A 22746-nucleotide genomic window follows, 5' to 3' on the forward strand; every position below is an offset into this window, starting at 1 on the left:
CTCCTGCTGTGCTGTAAGTGTCTATGATTCTATACTCTACTGTTTTTCCTTCATGCGTAAGCATTCTCTGCCACGATTGAACGTTTTGAGCGCTGAATGACTAACCCCTGTAGATATTTGGAAGAGAGGAGAAAATTGGAGGGGAAAGCGACAAGTCCCCCATCCTATGGGAGGGCTCTGTTTCTTCACTGTTATTAGCAATGGACACTAATAGAGACTGCTTTTCCTCCATTACAGGCACTGCTGGGGTCATCATTTCCCTCAGCAGAATTTTTACCAAACTCCTGCTCTCGGACGAAAGGAAGAACACCATCATCTTCTTCTTCATTTCGATCGCAATAGAGATGTTGTGCTTCATCTTGCATTTGCTGGTGAAAAGAACGCAGTTTGTGCAGTATTACACGGCTCATAGTAGCAGGGGCTGTGAGCAGCTAAAGGGCAAAGGTCATGTGGATCAGGGCCCAGGCTACCGGGTCCATCATAATGTCAATACAGAGGAAGTAAGATTTGTAAGTTTTTATTTCACAATGTAAAAGTGAATCTGCTGCTAGACAGGATATCTCAGCGGGTAACCTGCATTTTGAAGACCGCTTCTTAGGATTGCATCCCATTTCTCCCAAGTTTTCCCTGTTTCAGTCATGGTCCAAATATTATCGTTTTGGCTGGGAGGAGCTGTGGCTTCCGGTATTGAAGTTTGTCTGACAAACCTATGTTTGTTTGTAGAGAGGAAAGAGGCCCCGTGCTGTTTTTGATGCAGTGATACCTCCCGTGGTTCGAAGGGAATTTTGGTGGCATTTTAGACTGGTCAACAAATTAATGAAAGTTTGATGATTTTTTTTCTTTGTAAAATGATTAGCACTTTTAAATGATTTAGATGTGGCCCTTATGGCTAAAGGGAACAAGGGGTATGGAGAGAAAGCAGGAATGGGGTACTAAAGTGAATGATCAGCCATGATCATATTGAATGGTTGTGCAGGCTCGAAGGGCGGAATGGCCTACTCCTGCACCTATTTTCTATGTTTCTATGTTAACTTCTCAGTGCTTGGCTGGGGCCAGGCCAAAGACACTTGCAAATGAATCAATCAGGAAAAGCACATTTGGGACCACCTTGGAGAACTGACGTAACAGATATTGGCTGGATTTTGCATGTTTGGTTAGCACGCTGCAGATTAAGACAAGAGTGTAAGTACTGCTCATCACTGGAGAGGAGTTCAACTAAGTTGAGATCAAATATTGGTCTTAGCCAGGATTTCGCCTTTGGCCATCCCATGTAGAAATAATTTGACACTATTTTGCACTGCTGTGTTAATGTGAGTGATTCACACTGATACAAGGGAATGGGCCAATTAAACTTGAGTTCCTCCCTGTAAATAAGAAAAAATAATAAGTGTACACCACACCGACCCCTTTAACGGGCTGTAAAAATTACTCACTTTACTCAGGTTTTTCACAGTTTTAAAATCAGGAAGGGTTTAGACAAGTTAATAAAGAGAAAGTGTTTCCATTGGGCTGAAAGATTGATAACCAGAGGGCACAGATTTAAGGCAAAAGAACCAGAGGCGACATGAGGAAAAACTTTTTTGCGCAACAAGTGGTTAGGATTTGGAATGCATGGCCTGGCAGGGTGGTGAAGGCAGATTCAATAGCAGCCTTCAAAAGGGAATTGGATAAATACTTGAAGGAGACAAAATTGCAGCAATATGGGGAAAGGGAGGGAGAGTGGGACTAACTGGATTCCTCTTCGAAAGAGCCGGCACAGACTCGATGGGCCGAATGGCCTCCTGTGCCACACTGCTCTATGATTTTATGACTCTTGGATGGTGAACCGACTACCTCTCACCCCAAGTGGAGGCCTGGCCAGATCACCTCACGCATGACTTCAGTTCCTCTCGAACTATGGTGTGAACAACTACTGGGAATGTCTGAAATTAGTTAATAAATCCCCTATTGCCAGCTGTGGCTCAGTGGGTAGCACTCTCACCTCTGAGTCAGAAGGTTATGGGTTCAGAATCCCACTCCTGAGACTTGAGCACAAAAATAATCTATGCTGACGCTCCAGTGCAGTGCTGAGGGAGTGCTGCACTGTCGGAGGTGCCGTCTTTCGGATGAGACGTTAAACCGAGGCCCCGTCTGCTCTCTCAGGTGGATGTAAAAGATCCCATGGCACTATTTTGAAGAAGAGCAGGGGAGTTATCCCCGGTGTCTTGGCCAATATTTATCCCTCAATCAACAGAACCAAAACTGATTATCTGGTCATTGTCACCTTGCTATTTGTGGGAGCTTGCTGTGTGCAAATTGGCTGCCGCGTTTTCCACATTACAACAGTGACTGCACTCCCAAAAAGTTGTTGTAAAGCGCTTTGAGACGTCTGGTGGTCATGAAAGGTGCTATATAAATCCAAGTCTTTCTTTCAAAACCAAAATACTGTGGATGCTGGAAATCTGAAATAAAAGCAGTAAATGCTGGGATTATTCAGCAGGCAGTGTTTGTGGAGAGAGAAGCAGAGTTAACGGGGCTGAAATTCAGGGTCCCGATAAGGCCACTTACCGCCAGAAAGCGGCGGTGTCGAGCGCTCACAGACTTCCGGTCTAATGGTCACCGCCAGCGAGATTCAGCTCGGGGATTTTCTGGTGGTCCCCACTTATGCCCTGCTGCTGCCGACTGTCCTAAATACATCATCAAATGGTGCACTGCCGATCTCCCGCACCTCCATCGCACCTCCCGCGAAATGTAGGTATAAAAATCATCAAACCCGCCGCGCGGTGCCCCCGACAGCTTTTTCTGTTGGTGCACTTTGCTTTCAGTCTGTAAGCCAGGTCAGCGTGGCGGCCCTTCAAGGGGAGGGTGCACTGCCGCGGTCGCCATGGTTTTTTTTTGCCGGCCGACTTCCAGATCAGCCGGCCAAATATGCCCCCCCGGGTTCAGCCGGGCCGCCAACGGGCAGGCTGGCTCCCCCTCTTGGGTTCCAGGCCTGCTGCCCCGGGGACCGATGTCTCAAAGTGCCGAAGGCTCTCCCCTTTAAGTGGTGACGCTCACGCGTCGTGACATCGCTTCCGCTCCTCTGCTGACTGACAGCGGCGGAGTCTTGGTTCCGCCCCCACCTCTGCCCTTCACCAGCACTTACCGCCCCATCGCCGCCCCCACTATGATCGACTTCCGGTTCGCTCCAAAAAATTGCCAAAGAGCTGAAAATGGGTCAAGAGTCCGCCATGTCTGACACGACCGTAAAAACACTCAGAAAACGGTCGGTGTGCCAGGTTTGCGGCGGGGGTGAATTTCTATCCCAAAGTTTCAGGTTGATGGCCATCAGATACTGCCTCACTTGCTGAGTATTTCCCGCATTTTCTGTTTTGATGCCCTATTGTCTCGGATTGTAACAGTTTCAATATCCTCCCGTTATCTCCTAAGTGCCCCCATTAACATACCAATGCTCTCTCTCTGTCCCAGCAGCTTCAGTGTGTGTCTATACAGTAGATTTTAAACCTTTGTGAACTCACTTTAACATAAAAGCAGCCCTTCATCCTAAATCATATCCTAATTCTCCCTGTGGAAAAAAATGGTTGAAAACCTCGCAACGCAACAGTGGGCCAGAAACTCGGGACCAAAGTGTTGTTGCCATGTCCCTGCTCTCACGCTCATTTTGCACCGGGAATGGGGCCTCAACATTGCCTGTTAGAAGTAAAAGGAGATTCAAAGAAGGGGGGGGGACTGCTTGGAGATGAAAGGAGCTGCCTTGTGCTTGAGGGGAAGGGAATGGTAGAGATGATTAATAAGCGTTTTGAATCTGTTTTTACAAAGGAAGTTGAAAGTAAGACTGTAGGAGTACCAGGGGAGGATGTGAAAGAATCACTAATGGAGAGAAATATTCAAATGGACACTGTATTAAAAAAATAAAGTCCAATGGGACTAAAAATAGAAACTCACCGGGCCAGAACACTGAAGGAGGTTGGTGTAAGCACTAACCAGAAATTTCCAAAACTCCTTGGGGTAGATTTTGACTTTGTGCGAGGGTGTAAAATGGGCGCTAGCAAGTTGGCAGCTGAAGTCGCGGGAAATCAAAATCAGGGGGGACGTGAAATGGTCCGGCAACTTGTCTTACACAATCACACAAAGCTAAGATCCATTCTTTCGAAATCGGGACTTGTGTCTAGGGGCTGGAGAGTAGCAAATGTCACACCCCTGTCCGTGAAAGGGTAAAAGCACAAGGCAAGAAACGATAGGCCAATTAGTCTTACCTCTGTTGTGATCAACTGCCAAAGGGCCAGTTCTCTGAATGGAGGCTCCTGGTGGTGTGATGTGCCTGTGAGGAAATCACGGACTGGGTGCCTGCGATTTTCCATCCAGGAATGAAATTTGTTTTTTTGCGAAATGATTGGGATGGGGTTTGGCTAATGCGATTGTACCGGTGAGGCTTCTGCCCCTCGCTACCAGGGTTAATGATCCTAAACAGAAAACACATCTTAGTTTTTGGAATGACAGCTGCGTTTCCCGCCATTATTCCCCAAGGAAAACGGTACGGTGGAAAGCCCCCAATCGGATGGTGCCGAGCAGGATGTTCCAGGGACTGCAGCCTATATGAGGTTTGATACGCCCAAGTCGAAGCTGAGGGGAAGCTGGCCGGGATTCAGAGGTAATCTTACATTTAGATACCTTCCTTTTGTGTTGTGTACGGCTGTGTCAGCATAATTACCCGTCAGTAATCCAGTCATTATTAATGGTGCTAATATTCGGGCTGGCATATATTGTGTCGTTTGCGTTAGTGCTGAGAGAGAAAGAGTATGAGAGGCCATGAAGATACATAGGATTACATAAAATATACTGGGCCATTGGGCCCAACCTGTCCATGCCGGCGTTTATGCTCCACACAAGCCTCCTGCCGACTTTCCTCATCTAAATCTATCAGCATAACCCTCTATTCCCTTCTCCCTCATATGCTTGTCTAGCTTATCTCGAATATCTAGAATACTAAAATAAAAACAGAGAATGCTGGAAATCTCAGCGGGTCAGGCAGCATCTGTGGAGAGAAAAACAGAGTTAACGTTTCAGGTCGATGACCCTGCGTCAGATCAGCCGAATGTTTGAAAAGAACACATTCTTAAGCACTGAAAGGGGGAGGGGAAGAAAGAACAAAAGGGAAGGTCTGTGATTGGGTGGAAGGCAGGAGAGATTAGAGAGACAAAAGGGATGATGGGCCGAATTGAAATGGTAATGATAGAGGTTAGAAAAAGGTTCTTCTGGATAGGGTGTGAATGGCCAGCTGCCATTATAGACAAAGAGAAAAAAAAAAGAGAAGAAAGAAAAAAAACATAAGATGGGGGGAAGAAAAGGAAGCCAAAGATGGCCAGAGGTTATTTTCTGAAATTGTTGAACTCGATGTTGAGTCCAGAAGGCTGTAAAGTGCCTAAACGAAAGATGGGGTGCTATTTCTCGAGCTTGCATTGAGCTTCATTGGAACAGTGGAGGAGTCCAAGGACGGAGATATCAGAGTGGGAGTGGAGCGGAGAATTAAAGTGACAGGCGACAAGAAGCTCGGAGTCATGCTTACGGACTGAACGGAGGTATTCAGCAAAGCGGTCACCCAATCTGCACTTGGTCTCCCCAATGTAGAGAAGACCACATCGTGAGCAGCGAATACAGTATACTAAATTGAAAGAAGTACAAGTAAATCACTGTTTCACCTGGAAGGAGTATTTGGGGCCCTGGATAGTGGGAAGGGAGGAGGTAAAAGGACAGGTGTTGCATCTCCTGCGCTTGCACGGGAAGGTGCTGTGGGAAGGGGAGGGGGTGCCGGGGGTGACTGCGGAATGGACCAGGGGGTCGCGGAGGGAGCGGTCCCTTTGTAATGCTGAGAGGGGAGGGGAGGGGAAGAGGTGATTGGTGGTGGGATCACGCTGGAGGTGGCAGAAATGGCAAAGGATGATCCGTTGAACGTGGAGGCTGGTGGGATGAAAAGTGAGGACAAGGGGGACCCTGTTATGGTTCTGAGAGTGAGGGGAAGGGGTGAGAGTAGAGGTGCGGGAAATAGAACAGACACGGTCGAGGGCCATGTTAACCATGACAGAGGAGAATCCTCGGTTGAGGAAAAAGGAAGACATGTCAGAGGCATTAGTGTGAAAAGTGGTGTCGTCAGAGCAGATGTGACGGAGAGGGAGAAAGTGGGAGAATGGAATGGAGTCCTTACAGGATGCGGGGTGGGAGGAAGTGCAGTCCAGGTAGCTGTGGGAGTCAGTGGGCTTATAGTGTATACTGGTCAAAAGCCTATCCCCAGAGATGGAGATGGAGAGGTCGAGGAAGTGAAACTGGCAATGGGACATTGGCCATCTCAATTTCTCTGCTTCCCTCACTCACTCCAACCTGCCTCCCTCTGAATTTGCAGCACTCCGCTCGCTCAGCTCCTACCCCGACCTTGTCATTAAACCTGCTGACAAGGGTGTTGTTGTTTTTTGGCGAACTGACCTCTATCTTGCAGAGGCTGATCGCCAATTCTCTGATACCTCCTCCTACCTCCCCTGGACCATGACCCCACTACTGAACATCAGGAAAAATAAATGTAATCCTCTAGCATCTATACTATTCGCTTCAACTACTCCCTATGGTAGCGAGTTCCACATTCTCACCAGAAGTTTCTTCTGAATTCCCTATTTGATTTCTTGGTGACTATCTTCTATTGATGGCCTCCAGTTTTGCTCTTCCCCATAAGTGGAAACACTCGCTCTGTATCCACTCTATCAAAACTGTGGTGTATGTTGCACACAAATCACTGACTCCACACGGTCTGGTGTTGTAATAACTGCAGTGACCTTGGTCCTTTATTGTTCAGCTCCAGAGTGCCTCTCAGGTGTGGTGGGCAGCCTTTTATACTGCCTCTTGCAGGTACTTTCAGGTCTCCCACCACAGCGCCCTCTGTGGTGCACCATTGTACTTATATTATACATTTAATGTACCTGGACAATACACAACAAAAACCTTTCATAATTTTAGAGATCTCTATCAGGTTACTTCTCGGCCTTCTCTTTTCAAGAGAAAACAGACCTGGCCTATTTATCCTTTCTTGATAGGTATAACCTCGCAGTTCTGGCATCATCCTTGTAAATCTTTTTTGCTCCCTCTCCAGTGTCTCTATATCCTTTTTATAATGAGACCATGGGGTCGAAATTCACCTCCGCCCGAAACGGCGCGTATCTACCGTTTTCGAAGGCGTCGGGCCGCCACAATGGATGCGGCGGCCTATCCGGAGAAATTCAGCTCCTTGAACTTTTTGTTCAAGTGGTCTCAACATGGGGACGGAGTGGAGTGTCAGTCATCAGTGCCGCACCGATGACATCATCGCGTTAGCGCGTCAACACATCTCTCCCCATCAGTTAAAGGGGAGAGCCGCTGCGAACTCTGCAGAGTTTTCAGTCAGGTCCACTGGGCCACTAGGGAGGGTTTTGGCCGGGCCAGCGGCCTGGCACCCAAGAAGGGGTGCCAGGCAGCCTGTTAGCGGCCCATCTGAACCCGGGGCCATAATTGTCGGCCCAACCTGGCAGTTGACCGGAAAAAAAATAAAATGGCATCACCGGCAGCGCCACCTCCCCTTTAAGGGCGCCGTGCCCCCAACCAACAAGGCCCAACAAGGAGCGCACCGACAGAAAAAGCTGTCGGGGGCACCGAACGGCAGCCGGGAAACTTTTGCAGGTGAATTTCCCTCCTGGGACGGCTCCGTTGCGGTGTGCGCTCTGATATGACATATCTGCAGGAGTCGGGCAGACTGCAGCAAAAAACCCTGAGGTGAATTTAGCAAGTCGACGACCATTCGACACCGCCCTGTGGCTGCCGCTTTCAGGAGGCCAGAGGCCTTATCGGGAGGCTCCTATACGGCTCAGATATGTGGACCATATACAGCAGACATCTCAAAGCGCTGGAGAAGGACTACCAACGCTGCCTCCGCTGGGAGGATAGTCGCACCAACATCAGTGCTCTCGATCAGGCCAACATCCCCAGCATCGACGCACTGACCACACTCAACCAGCTCCGTTGGGTGGGTCACATTGTTCGAATGCCCAACACGAGACTCCCAAAGCAAGCGCTTTACTCGGAACTCCTACACGGCAAGCGAGTCCCAGGTGGGCAGAGGAAACGTTTCAAGGACACCCTCAAAGCCTCCTTGATAAAATGCAACATCCCCACCAGCACCTGGGAATACCTGGCCCAAAACCACCCAAAATGATGGAAGAGTATCCGGGAGGACGCTGAGCACCTCAAGTCTCATCGCCGAGAGCATGCAGAAACCAAGCGCAGGCAGCGGAAGGAGCGTGCGACAAACCAGACTCCCCACCCACCCTTTCCTCTAACGCCTATCTGTCCCACCTGTGACAGAGACTGTAATTCCCGTATTGGACTGTTCAGTCACCTGAGAACTCACTTTTAGAGTGGAAGCAAGTCTTCCTCGATTTCGAGGGACTGCCTATGGTGATGGTGATGACGGGAGGCTGAATTTTGGCCCCCTGAACTATATGCAGTGCTCCAAGTGTGGTCTAAATAAGGTTCAAGACATTTAGCATAATTTCTCTACTTTTCAATTCTATCCTTCTAGAAATAAACCCTAGTGCTTGATTTGCTTTTTTTATGTCCCTATTAACCTGCGTCTCTACTTTTAGTGATTTGTGTATTTATACTCCCAGGTCCCTTCTTTTATCTACCTCATTTAATTTCTTATTTTTCAAAATGTGACCTCCTTATTTTTATTACCAAAATGTAATACCTCACATTTATCAATGTTGAAATTCATTTGCCAATTACATGCCCATTCTGCACATTTATTAATGCCTTGTAATTTGTTGCAGTCCTTCTCAGTATTGACTATTCCTTCAATTTGATGATTTTTGCATATTTAGAAATTGTGTTTTTGATTCCAAAGTCTAAAACGTTCATATAAATTGTGAAAAACAGTGGTCCCAGCACTGATCTTTGTGGGAGCCCATTTTCCACCTTCTGCCACTGTGAAAAGCTACCTTTCAACCCTACTCTCTGCTTTCTGTCTTGCATCCAGCTCGCTATCCATTCTGCTACTGGCTCCGTTTGCTCTGACCGTTCATTAGTCTATTATGTGGTACCTTATCAAAGGCTTTTTACAAATCTAGATATATTACATCTACTGCATTACCCTTGTCTACTCGCTCTGAAATGAGTGAAGGCTTTACTAATAGTAGAGGGTATGTGTTGCCAGGAGTGCCTTACTTACCTTGGCCACCCTTATGAGGACGTTGAACCTTTTTCGGCATTGTGGGTTGACCGCCTCTACACCTCCCTGTAGATGGCCTGAACCACCCTCTGATGGGGCTTCCTGCTCTCAGTGCCCATCAGTTGGCCCCTCATGGCGCCTACCACCCGCACCTTCACAGTGGCATCTGAAATCCTTAGTGCCCTTGTTGCTGCTGCTATACTCTCTCAGCCATCTTTCATTGTCTGCAGCTCTCAATGTAACCCCCATCGCCCACCTTCGTCCTTGCCTCAGCTCATCCGCTGCTGAAACCCTCATCCGTGCCTTTGTTACCTCTAGATTTGACTATTCCAACGCACTCCTGGCTGGCCTCCCACATTCTACATTATGTAAACACGAGGTGATCCAACAATCGGCAGCCCATGTCCTAACTCGCACCAAGTCCCGCTCACCCATTACACCTACATTGGCTCCCTGTTAAGCAACGCCTCGATTTCAAAATTCTCATCCTTATTTTCAAATCCCTCCATGGCCTCGCCCCCTCCCTATCTCTGTAATCTCCTCCAGCCCCACAACCCCCCGAGATGTCTGCGTTCCTCTAATTCTGCCCTCTTGAGCATCCCTGATTAGAATCGCTCAACCATCGGTGGCCGTGCCCGAAGCCTAGGCCCCAGGCGCTGGAACTCCCTGCCTAAACCTCTCCGCCTCTCTCCCTCTCTTTCCTCCTTCAAGGCGCTTCTTAAAACTTACCTCTTTGACCAAGCTTTTGGTCACCTGCGCTAATTTCTCCTTATGCGGCTCGCTGTCAATTTTTTATCGTATAATACTCCTGTGAAGCGCTTTGGGGCGTTTCACTACGTTAAAGGCCCTATATAAATACAAGTTGTTGTTGTATTATAAAGACTGTACCACATCTGCATTGCTCAACCTGCCAGAGGCGGTGAGCCATGAAGGGCAGATGTTCTGCCTTCCGATTCGCCTCGCATTCGATAAGGTGCCACACAAAAGGTTACTGCAGAAGATAAAGGTACGCGGAGTCAGAGGAAATGTATTAGCATGGATAGAGAATTGGCTGCCGAACAGAAAGCAGAGAGTCGGGATAAATGGGTCCTTTTCGGGTTGGAAATCGGTGGTTAGTGGTGTGCCACAGGGATTGGTGCTGGGACCACAACTGTTTACAATATACATAGATGACCTGGAAGAGGGGACAGAGTGTAGTGTAACAAAATTTGCAGATGACACAAAGATTAGTGGGAAAGCGGGTTGTGTAGAGGACACAGAGAGGCTGCAAAGAGATTTAGATAGGTTAAGCGAATGGGCTAAGGTTTGGCAGATGGAATACAATGTCGGAAAGTGTGAGGTCATCCACCTTGGGGAAAAAAAACAGTAAAAGGGAATATTATTTGAATGGGGAGAAATTACAACATGCTGCGGTGCAGAGGGACCTGGGGGTCCTTGTGCATGAATCCCAAAAAGTTAGTTTGCAGGTGCAGCAGGTAATCAGGAAGGCGAATGGAATGTTGGCCTTCATTGCGAGAGGGATGGAGTACAAAAGCAGGGAGGTCCTTCTGCAACTGTATAGGGTATTGGTGAGGCCGCACCTGGAGTACTGCGTGCAGTTTTGGTTACCTTACTTAAGGAAGGATATACTAGCTTTGGAGGTGGTACGGAGACGATTCACTCGGCTGATTCCGGAGATGAGGGTGTTACCTTATGATGATAGATTGAGTAGACTGGGTCTTTACTCGTTGGAGTTCAGAAGGATGAGGGGTGATCTAATAGAAACATTTAAAATAATGAAAGGGATAGACAAGATAGAGGCAGAGAGATTGTTTCCACTGGTCGGGGAGACTAGAACTAGGGGGCACAGCCTCAAAATACGGGGGAGCCAATTTAAAACCGAGTTGAGAAGGAATTTCTTCTCCCAGAGGGTTGTGAATCTGTGGAATTCTCTGCCCAAGGAAGCAGTTGAGGCTAGCTCATTGAATGTATTCAAGTCACAGAGAGATAGATTTTTAACCAATAAGGGAATTAAGGGTTACGGGGAGCGGGCGGGTAAGTGGAGCTGAGTCCACGGCCAGATCAGCCATGATCTTGTTGAATGGCGGAGCAGGCTCGAGGGGCTAGATGGCCTACCCCTGTTCCTAATTCTTATGTTCTTATGCATGATCAACGTGGGTTCTGGCAGGAAAATGCGTAGAAAAGAACTACACGGAATTTACTGCACAGGAACAGGCCATTCGGCCCAACCGGTCTGAGTCAGAGTTTACACCCCGCACATGCCAATAGCAGCGGTTTCACACTAGCGGGCGCACTCGGCCACAAACCCGTCAACAGGAGGAGAATTCCTGTGGCCGCCATTGATGTCGGCTAACGGTCCTCGGTTTTGGAGGTGGCCTTGGCAGGAGGTGGTGCCATTCAGCTGTTAGAAGCTGCTGAGTATTTAGGTCATTCTTGTTCGTAAAATTGTCTTTGGTGCCATTCAGTGCTTTGATGTAAATATCACGGAGGCGGTTCAAACGCTTGATTTAGCATGAATGGGACCCTGCGGACTGAAATCAGTTTGTTTACGCCTGGGAAGAAATCCGACTTGAGGCCATCACTTCGATGTTTGCCTTGTTAGATCTTTTAAAGCCAGACCCACTTCAACAACAATTTGAGAAACAGCAAATTATTTGGGGGAGGCGCGGGGGAGGGTGAACACTCCTGATCAAAAGGAATTTTTTGGGAATGAAGCTTTAATAAAGATCACTGGACTGAAAAAAGCAATTTAACCTGGTTGCTGGCACTCCAAATTCTCCAGGGGACTAGGTAGCAAAGCAATTCATAAATGATAGAGCGCCGTGGGAGTTGGGATTTCCACCTGGCTTTCCTAAGCTTGAGTTTGAGCTTTGAAAAATGGAACAGGAGCAACTAATAAATAAATGATACAAACAAATAGCAAAAGTGTAAGTCACCTACAAGGATCAACCACTGTCCTTGCCCCGGGAGTTATGAATGATTAAAGTGACTGACATCACTTCAGGTCTCAATTGTGCAATGCAATGGGAATCACGAGGCTATAAAATGTACTGCAGATTCAGAACTGAGGAGAGTGTGGAATAATACACGTGCAGCGTGCAGAACTGTATTAGACAGGAGTTATTTAACACTTTTGTTTATGTTCGGGGGAGGGAATCACACTCAAAATGAGCTCTAATTTAGCAGATGGAAACAAAACGTGCGCCTCACCTTTAATCATTGCCAAAGTAACAGTCCGGGACAAATGGGAATCTGGGTCATAAAGCTACCCTCTTGGAAAAGCAAAATACTGCGGATGCTGGAATCTGAAATAAAAACAGAAAATGCTGGAAATCTCAGTGGGTCAGGCAGCATCTGTTGAGAGAAACAGAGTTAACGTTTCAGGTCGATGATCCTTCGTCAGGGTGTTCATCAGGATCCCTTCCCCCCCCCCCGCACCCCTCCCGCCCCTTCCCCACGCCATCCCCAATTTTATGTTTTTATTCTCTTAGTCTCCAATGGCAGCTGGTCATTATCCCGCCATTCACACCCTATCCAAACTAACCTTTTTCTAACCTCTGCCATTACCATTTCAATTCTGCCCACCATCCCTTTTGTCTCTCTAATCAATCTCTCCTACCTTCCACCTATCACAGACATTCCCTTTTGTTCTTTCTTCCCCTCCCCCTTTCAGTGCTTCTTAAGAATCTTCTTTTCGAAAATTCGCCAGTTCCGATGAAGGACCATCGACCTGAAATGTTAACTCTGATTCAATTCAGCCCAGCAATCTTTGTTGGGTTTCTCTTATTATTATATGTCCATCTCTTTCCTCTGCAAGCATCTTGAAATCAAAACAATATGACCTACTGCCTTTGAGCTCAATACTCAAATGTAGCAGCTTAGAGGTCAAAAGGATCGTCAAGGTAAGTGCAGACGAGAGAACCATTTAGCTCATCCTCCCATAGAAACATACGGGCCAGTGGATTCCTTCCAGGGCAGGATTTCCACTTGACCCTCTGACAATGCTGGAACCCCAGCCCACTTTCCTAGCTCGGGGTTCACCCATATCCACAATGGACTCCTGGAGGGATTCCCACTACCTTGAGCGAGCCCGCCAGTGAAATCCCAGCACCACAAGAGGCAGCAAAGGATAGAAGGGCAGAGGGAGTTAAACTTGGCTCCAGTGTGTTCTAACTGTGGGCCAAACTATGACAGATGAAATTTACGTTTAACTTGATCTTCGTTCGTGCTGCCCAATTGCTAACATTGTCTATGTTCTACTGTAATTCTTTGGATCCTAGATCACTGCACCTCCCCCACCCCCAACCCACAATGTTGTATCATCCACAAATTTGCCAAGTTTACAATCTGAATCTCGGTCATTTATGTAGATCTGAAATAATGGGGCTTCAGTACTGGAGATCCCTACAGCATTCTACTCAGTACATCACCCCAGCTTGGCATCACCCCTCTAACTCTCACCCACTGCTGCCTCTCTTTTAGCCAATTCCTGATCCAATTCCAGGTTTTACTCGAGGACAACCTTTCATGTGGAACGTTATTGAATTCTTTCTGAATGTCTAGGTAAACTATATTTTAGGGCTTTCCAGTGTCCATTTGGGATGTCACTTCCTCACAAAACATCAACGCCCACCACCCCTCCCCCCCCCCCCCCCCGCTTTGGGACCACATTGGCTCCCACGTATTCTCAGTGCATAACGATTAATTCCGTTATTTTGCTAGTTGCTAATGTAAGATGAATAGTTCTGTAGTTGCCCAGGTTTGTTTTATCACCTTTCTTGAAAAAAGATAGCATATGTCCTTGCTTCCAACCCAGTGAGACCTCCCCTGTATTCATGGCTCTTCATGGATTTTGCCCCTTGTACCACTTGACAGCCTTGGGTTTCTGTGGGTAAATGTTATGAGGCCCTGCACCATCGTTGGAGCCTCATACACAGCCAGCGGATATTAGCAAATAGCAGTCCATTGACAGTAAAATTGTGGCCAGGCAAGTATTGAGCTGGAAAATCCTGGCCATTAGGTTTCATTGTAGACACTCCTATGGTGGCTGGGACATTACTTGTGTTAATCTAGTAAATGCTTCCAAGACACGATCATTTAATATACATGAACTATTTTTCATTCATCCTCAGTTTTGACTTCATTTTGACTCCATCAATTCTTCCTTGATAGCCCTGTTCGCTGTTATAACGAGTGAGTTTTCCATTGTTGCATTGTAGCCTTCAGAGTAACACTGAATTCGAGTTCCCTCATTGCCCTTCTGACTGCCTTTTTACATTCTTCCCAGTGGTTTCCTCATCTTTCTCCCTACAGGCTCTGTAGACTGTATCTTTCTTATTTGTTTCTCTTCGAATTATCTTAATCCATTTAGGATCATGTTGCCTGCACTTACTGGTCCTTGGTATGCACTTATCCTGCACACTCAGCAGTATGTTCTTTAAAGGTTTCCGTTTGTCCTCAACTGAGGTTTCTTTGTACTACTACCGTAGCCAAATTTAGTTCAGCTCTTCCCACATTTCATTGAATGTGTACATCTGAATATTGATTTGTGGTATTGGTTTCATGTCAAATTTGATTATGTTATGGTCACCACTAGTTCCATTTCTTGTCCCCTATCTAGATCACTAGCTATTACCAGATTGAAACGTGAGTTACCTTGTGTGGCATTCCTAATGCACTCGGCCAGAAAGTAGTCATCAATTAGATTCACTAACTCCGATCCTAAACCACTTGGCCATTCCAGTGTAAATCAGGTTGGCTAAGATCCCTCATGTATATAACCTTTCTGTTTGCACAAACCTTCCTTAGTTCTTCATAGAGTAACAAATCCTCCTATTAACTTTGACCCAATCAATTGTCTGTAGAAAACCCCCAAAATATACAATAGAAACATAGCAAATAGGAGCAGTAGTAGGTCATTCGGCCCTTCGAGTCTGCACCGCCATTCAATATGATCATGGCTGATCCTCTATCTCAACACCATATTCCCACTTTTTCCTCATACCCCTTGATGCCTTTTGTTTCTAGAAATCTATCTATCTCCCTCTTAAATATATTCAGTGACTTGGCCTCCACAGCCTTCTGTGGTGGAGAATTCCACAGGTTCAACACCCGCTGAGTGAAAAAATTTCTCCTCATCTCGGTCCTAAATTTCCTATCCCGTATCCTGAGACTGTGACCCCTTGTTCTAGACTTCCCAGCCAGGGGAAACATCCTCCCCGCATTCAGTCTGTCCCTTTGCACTACATAGTTCAAGACAGACCGTCTCATTGGAAAGCTTATCCTTAGTCCACTTCTTTTACCTATCTGGTGTCTCTGACATATACAGCTACTCCCTCTCCTTTACTGTCCTGCCTGTTCTTCCCAAACACACTAAACTCATGTAATTGTTTCCATCTTTCCTTTGTGTCTTCCAGTACCCCTACATACCCCCTGTGCAAGGATGTTGGTACCAATCTAGTTTAGATAAAGCATGTCCCATTTGAATAGTTTCCCCTCCCCAGAACTTTGTTTTCGGAATCTAAAAGGCCCCCTGCTCTTCACCACCCCTCTAGCCACATGTTAATGTATCTAATTTCTTTCTGCCTGACTGCCCGAGTGCACTACACTGAGAGTAATCCTGAGATTTCTACCCTTGCAGTCTTGAAGTTCAGTCTAGAACCAAACTCCTCAAACTCCCTCTGCATGACCCCCATTCTACTCTTTCTGATGTCATTGGGCCATTCAAAAACAACAGCTTCTGGTTCATTTATCTTCCCTTCATGACATTTTTCCATCTGCTCTATTCTTTCCATGACCCTTGTATCAGAAAGGCAACACAGCTTTGGGGGTTCTTATGGCTCCAAATCAAACTATCTGTCCTCTTTAATGATGAAATCCCGCACTGCTAAAGCACCTATTCTCACAGATAGTGTCGCTCTTTTTCTCATGGGTTCTCCCTTGCTCCGTGGTGTTGTGGTGAATGAAATGACTCAATGTGGTCCTGTGGATTGAGGGTGATTGTGACTGATTAAGGCAACGTGAAGAGAAACGAGACACGAGATAAACAATGTCAGTCAGCATCAGCACTCGAATTAACTCGTACGTCAGATTTGAAGGGTCGGAAAATTAGACTGAAGCTGAAAACAGCGTGACTGCTTTCTACAACTGCTGAGGAATTCTAATGGCTATGCACTCCCATGGGGCAACATGTGAACTCGAATATATCTCTTAGGCCATCAGTCCTCCGCCAGAAAATGGATCCTTTATAACCAAGCTTCCAGGAGATCTTGTCATTGCCTACTCTGCATAACGATTGCCACGGGTCAGGCACAAAACCAACACTATATTGGTTTTGTGTTGGTTAGCCACAGTGGCACAGTGGGTAGCACACTCTGAGTCAGAAGATTGTGGGTTCAAGTCCCACTTCAGGGACTTGAGCACAATAAACTAGGCTGATACTCCAGTGCAGTGCTGAGGGAGCGCTGCACTGTTAGAGATGCTATCTTTCGGATGAGACGTTAAACCGAGGCCCCGTCTGCTCTCTCAGGTGGATGTAAAATATTCCACGGCGCTATTTCGAAGAAGAGCAGGGGAGTTATCCCCGGTGACTTGGCCAATATTTACCCTCAATTAACATAACACAAAAAACAGATTATCTGGTCAATTATCACATTGCTGTTTGTGGGAGCTTGCTTGTGTGCAAATTGGCTGCCACGTTTCTTACATTACAACAGTGACTACACTCCAAAAGTACTTCATTGGCTGTAAAGTGCTTTGAGACGTCTGGTGGTCGTGAAAGGCGCTATATAAATCCAAGTCTTTTATATTGTCAGTATCTCGATGCCCACTTTCACCATGAATACCGAATGCACTTTATTCTTCTACTCCAATTTTTCTACTGATTTTCTCTCCTTACCTTCTTCCGAAGATCATGACACCTGTTGGGATTCAGTTGCGTTAATGTCAGAAGAATTTCATTATCTTGCCCAACCTTGGAAAGTGAACGTCATTAGGTTGTCTAGCTGTAGGAGACACTTTCCTAATTCTGTTCTACAAGTACCAGTCCAACAGAGATCAGGAATCCGAACTGACCTTACTCCCCGACTCGACTGAGGATGCTGAGGTCAACGGTCACGCCTCCACTGCTACCCTGGCTGCCCTTGGCTCTATCAGTACTGACCGGGGATTGATCCATATGGCTCAGTACCTTAAAAACAGTGAGACGCTTATTGAGACAATGCGCGAGCAGCCACTCCCAGCCGATGCAATGATGGAGGTACAAACCTTTGGTACAACAAGAAATGTCATAGCTTATAACTAGGATGAGTTAACTGCAGTCGCTTGCACCAATGTGTATGCATGGTGGCATTTATCAAAATGGATGGGCATTTGTGGCTTTCTTAATGGCCATTGTAGATGTTTCTGAATGAATCGGTATTAGCCTAAATCAAACCATTTTGAAATTGAACTTTTGTTCCATGTCTGTTCTTGAATGCTAAAATGATCATGTTAAGTGCATTTGAAATATTTCTGTTGAAGTGATACATTTCTGAAAGGGTGTTTTTTTGAATAACAAGCCATCTGTTCCCTTGCAGACATCATTCTACACCGGTACATTGTGGCCCGTGTTATTTGGCCCTACATGCTTTCCATAGCTCTAACCTACTCCATCACACTCTGCCTGTTCCCTGGACTACAATCTGAAATTCGCAATTGCACTTTGGGAGAGTGGCTGCCTATCCTCATCATGGCCAGTTTTAACCTGTCTGACTTTGTGGGAAAGGTAAGAGCATTGAAGTTTTAATAATATCCGTCCCCGAGAAACAGCTATCCTCTCTCAATTGTTTAACAGTTTTGCCGATGGTAACTGTAATGCATATCAACTAAAACCGATTATCTGGTCATTATCACATTGTTGTTTTGGGAGCTTGCTGTGCACAAATTGGCTGCCACATTTCCTACATTACATCAGTGAATACACTTCAAAAGCACTTCTATGTAAAGCGCTTTGGGACGTCCTGAAGTCATGAAAGGTGCTATAGAAATGCAAGTCTTCAAAACCTTGGTGTCATATTTGACCCTGAAATGAGCTGTCAACCACATATCCGCAGCATAACTAAGACCTATTTCCACCTCCGTAACATCTCCGTAACATCATATTTCCATCTCCGACCTTGCCTCAGCTCATCTGCTGCTGAAGCCCTCATCCATGCCTTTGTTACCTCTAGACTTGACTATTCCAATGCTCTCCTGGCTGGTCTCCCACGTTCTACCCTGCGTAAACTAGAGGTGATCCAAAACTCGGCTGCCCGTGTCCTAACTCGCAGCAAATCCTGCTCACCCATCACCCCCTGTGCTCGCTGACCTACATTGGCTCCCGGTTAAGCAACGCCTCGATCTCAAAATTCTCATCCTTGTTTTCAAATCCCTCCACGGCCTCACCCCTCCCTATCTCTGTAATCTCCTCCAGACCCACAACCCCTCGAGATGTCTGCGCTCCTCGAATTCTGCCCTCCTGAGCATCTCTGATTATAATCACTCAACGATTGGCGGCCGTGCCTTCTGTTGCCTCGGACCCAAGCTCTGGAATTCCCTGCCTAAACCTCTCCGCCTCTCTACATATCTTTCCTCCTTCAAGATGCTCCTTAAAACCTTCCTCTTTTACCAAGCTTTTAGTCATCTGCCCTAATTTCTCCTTATGTGGCTCGGCATCAAATTTTTTGTCTCATAATACTCCTGTGAAACGCCTTAGGATGTTTCACTACATTAAAGGCGCTATATAAATACAAGTTGTTGTCTTTCTTCTTTCTGTTTCAACAGCCCAAGAATGCTCCTTGCTATCTACAACTAATAGCATTAATCACACATTAGCACAGTAAGCTCCCCAAGTTTATTGTCAATGTCATTTCGAAAACTTTCAGATGCCGCCCATTAGCTTTTCTCACATCATTTGTGAACTCATCTCTTTTAAACTACACCTTATTATTCTTTATTGATCATCTGTAGCTCTGTATAGAGTATATCTAAAGCACTGAAATTCGCAATGTCCAACAGTGCAATTCCCATTGATTGCCCAGTGTCTATGAACTTCCAGTCAATTAGAATGCTGTAACTTTTGCACATGGATATAAAAATACATTAAATCAGAAATGTATTCCAAGGATATTCAGGGCTTAAAGACTGGTGATGAACCGCTGGAGGTTTACTCTCAGCACTTCAACACATTTTAATTATTAATCGATTTATTTTGCCTACAAAGCAACAGAGATTGCACTTCAAAAAAAGTCATCCCATTACTTGTGAAGTGTTTTGGGTTGTTCTGAGGATATGATAATGCAAGTTCTTCCTCCCTCCGTCCTTCAGGCATCTCCTGACACCCTTTTGTTTTTGGTGCCTTCAGTTAACCCGTGCGCATGGAAGAGAACAGCTATTGGTGATGTTAATCTAAGCTAGGATTTAAGAGGGTGAAATTCTTCCTGTTGAGTCAGAGCAGACAGGCAATGAACGACAGCTTCAACAATGCGGCACTCCTTCAGTGCAGCACTGGGATGTTGGCCTGGACTCTGAGCTCAACTCCTGGAGTGGGGCTCAGACCTGCAACCTACTGAGTTAGAGGCGAGAGTGCTACCGGCTGAGCCAAGCTGTCACTGGGTAATGCAGGAGGCTAGAATAAGTAATTATTATAAACTACGGCCCTGGAGTCTGTACCAATGGACAAGTGGAACTTCATCAAAGTGCCAGAGATGCCAGTTGAAGAATTTCGATATTCGTCCTGTTTCCACATTGGTCATTTTCCTTCCCTTGATCAAATGTGGGAGGAAAGCTGGCCGTTCAAAAAAGGTGAGATCTTGGTTTTGCTAATATGCCTGTTTCATTGAGGTGTACGAGCACTGGGGACAACAGAAAGGGGTGCGGGGGTTGGTAGGAGTTGCAGCAGGTTCCGTCAGTCCCTCCTGTCTCACGTCCACACATCGTGTGACAGAATGACCAACAGACACCAAATGGGGCAAAGACCTGGCAGAACTGGGGCCCACCTCGGCTCCTGCCCCTTCCCATCCCTGTCCATGCCAAATATGGTATCATTACACTGATTTGGACACAAATCTCTCGGCCTAATGGGCCGCTAATGACTCCTGCCATCATCACTGTTGCCCAGCGACCCATTTTCGCACCGGAGCAAAAATTCGGGAGTGCCTCCAGGAGCTGCGCAAGGCGATGATAGCGACAGCTTCAGGGGGCACATTCATGGCAGCCGGTTGCTGGCCGCTAGTTAAAGGGGAGGTTCCGTGCACATTAAAAAAATTGGCCGCCTTGAGCGCGGGGGCCGTGCCGTGATCGGGCTGATGGCGCGACACCCCGCTCCCCGGGGGTCCAGATAGGGCCCCGCACAGTCTGCAGCTTGGCCCTCCCCTTTAATGAAGGGCCCATTTTACGCAGCAGCGCTACGCGTCCCAACACAAAGCACTGCGCCCCTGTCCCTGTGCTTCCACCCCCTTAGTGCCCCAAACAGGAAGTGGAGCGCTCCTCTTCCTTCCGGGGTGGTGACTCCAATGTCGCAAGCGGGGCGGGACTTCTGCGCCTGCCGCAGGAACTCCCGCGTTGCGGATATTACCGCTGCCATATGGGATGCTGCGTGATTTCTCCCCCGAAATGTTTAAAACTCTTCCTGCTCTCTTCATTAGCCCCTCTCACCGGCTCCTCCCGAATTTGTTTGCACTCATGCTCGGGGTTCATACTTGCGTCATCTTCTTCTCAGGGTACTCAATGTTGCCATGTAGCATAAAGTCGAAACATTTCTGATTCCTTAGAGCTACTTTTGATTAGCAGAAATCCACCCTTTTCATACCATGAGTAGGCTCACAGGTTTGCAGAGCTGATGCTTAGCCAGACACTTGCTGTTCAGAAGATTCAATAAAACCACATTCAGTTCGGTGTAGGTCATCCACGGCGAGGTATGCAGTTGTGAGCCTAGTAGGTGAACTAGTAATGTGTAGTGTGATTGTTAAACCTTTGTTAATAAACCAACTAGTTCTTAATAGCAATGTGTTGCTATGAATTCGTAAGCAAAAAACCCATGAAGCAAATACATTTCACCTAGTTCAGGTTATCAACCCTCCAGAATTGTCCTGGAGTCTCCAGGAACTCAAGCAACAAGCTTTCCAATTGGCGTGGGAAGGCGGTGAGGCGTGAAGATGGACAGGTCAGGTGACCGTGGTAGGAGCATGGGGGCGGGGTAGTTGGAGGCAGAAGGTCATGTGATGAAACCTCCAGGAATACTTTCAAACAGAGGGGTCCAGAGGAGTCTAGACAGAGTAGATAGAGGGAAACTGTTCCCATTGGCGGAAGGGTTGAGAACCAGAGGACACAGATTTAAGGTGATTGGCAGAGGAACCAAAGGCGACATGAGGAAAAACTTTTTTACACGGCGAGTGGTTAGGATCTGGAATGTGCTGCCTGAGAGGGTGGTGGAGTCAGACTCAATCATGGCTTTCAAAAGGGAGTTGGATAAGTACCTGAAGGAAAAATAAATTGCAAGGCTGTGGGGAAAGGGTGGGGGAGTGGGATTAGTTGAATTGCTCTTGCATAGAGCCGGCACGGGCTTGACAGGCCAAATGGCCTCCTTCGGTGCTGTCTGTAACCATTCTATGATTCTATTGATAACCTTAGAGTACAGTATGTGAACAGGGAACCCCACCCGCATACAATGTACATACTATTTCATTTTACTTTAGATTGTGAATGTGATTGTGATGGATTCAATAAATCGAACATAAGGCCTTGGATAGTTAGTACCAAAGCTGTTCCCCTTTTATTACTTGACCCTTAAGGCATCAGCTCATTTCTCAATAGCTCTTTGTTTCTTGTTGCAGATACTTGCGGCTCTGCCTTACGACTGGAAGGGACTGCGCCTCCTCCTCTGTTCCTGCGTCCGTTTGGTATTCATCCCACTCTTCATCCTGTGCGTGCTCCCCAGCGAGCGGCCTGTGTTCAGTCATCCTGCCTGGCCTTGCATTTTCTCTCTGCTGATGGGGATTACAAACGGCTATTTCGGAAGTGTGCCAATGATCTTAGCAGCGGGCACAGTCAGCCCTGAACAGAGGGAGCTGGCAGGTAAGCCTCAACCGCTTCACTTACATTGGGCTTCTCTGGCGGACTCACTGAAGCTGTCGTTGCCACGTGCAACCACTGCTGTTGCCATGGTGATCTCCATGGATGTTGGTGGCAATGGCTATTTCAGTGGAAGAGTTAAACTCGTCAATTTGTGCTGTTCTCAGGTAGTTGGATTGATCAATGTATTGATTCTTGTTCTCGGCAGGTCTGGTATGGTTCACTCAATCCCACTCATCCAGAATGGACCAGTTCATAATACTCTGATTTATAAGCAGGACACTACACTCCTAACGGGAAAGGAGAGTCAAGAGGTGTCATTTCTGTTTAAAGTAGCACCCTCACAACACTCCCCAACATCCACGTGAGGAAAATATAGTCAGAAATATAGTTGACGCCATTTTTACAAAACAACTTTTCAAATCTGTTGTTCT

General features: G+C 46.7%; 1 protein-coding gene across 1 annotated transcript in view; it reads left to right on the plus strand.

The window, feature by feature from the left end:
• Window positions 1-22746, plus strand: part of LOC139280515 (equilibrative nucleoside transporter 4-like) — a 56180-nt gene that overhangs the window by 24442 nt on the left and 8992 nt on the right. The window contains exons 6-9 of the mRNA XM_070899996.1: window positions 238-500; window positions 4507-4630; window positions 17800-17987; window positions 22075-22315. Coding sequence (XP_070756097.1) covers window positions 238-500; window positions 4507-4630; window positions 17800-17987; window positions 22075-22315 — 816 coding nt within the window. The remainder of the gene's footprint in view (window positions 1-237; window positions 501-4506; window positions 4631-17799; window positions 17988-22074; window positions 22316-22746) is intronic.

Source organism: Pristiophorus japonicus, chromosome 15 (genome assembly GCF_044704955.1).
Source record: "Pristiophorus japonicus isolate sPriJap1 chromosome 15, sPriJap1.hap1, whole genome shotgun sequence".
NCBI lineage: Eukaryota > Metazoa > Chordata > Chondrichthyes > Pristiophoridae > Pristiophorus > Pristiophorus japonicus.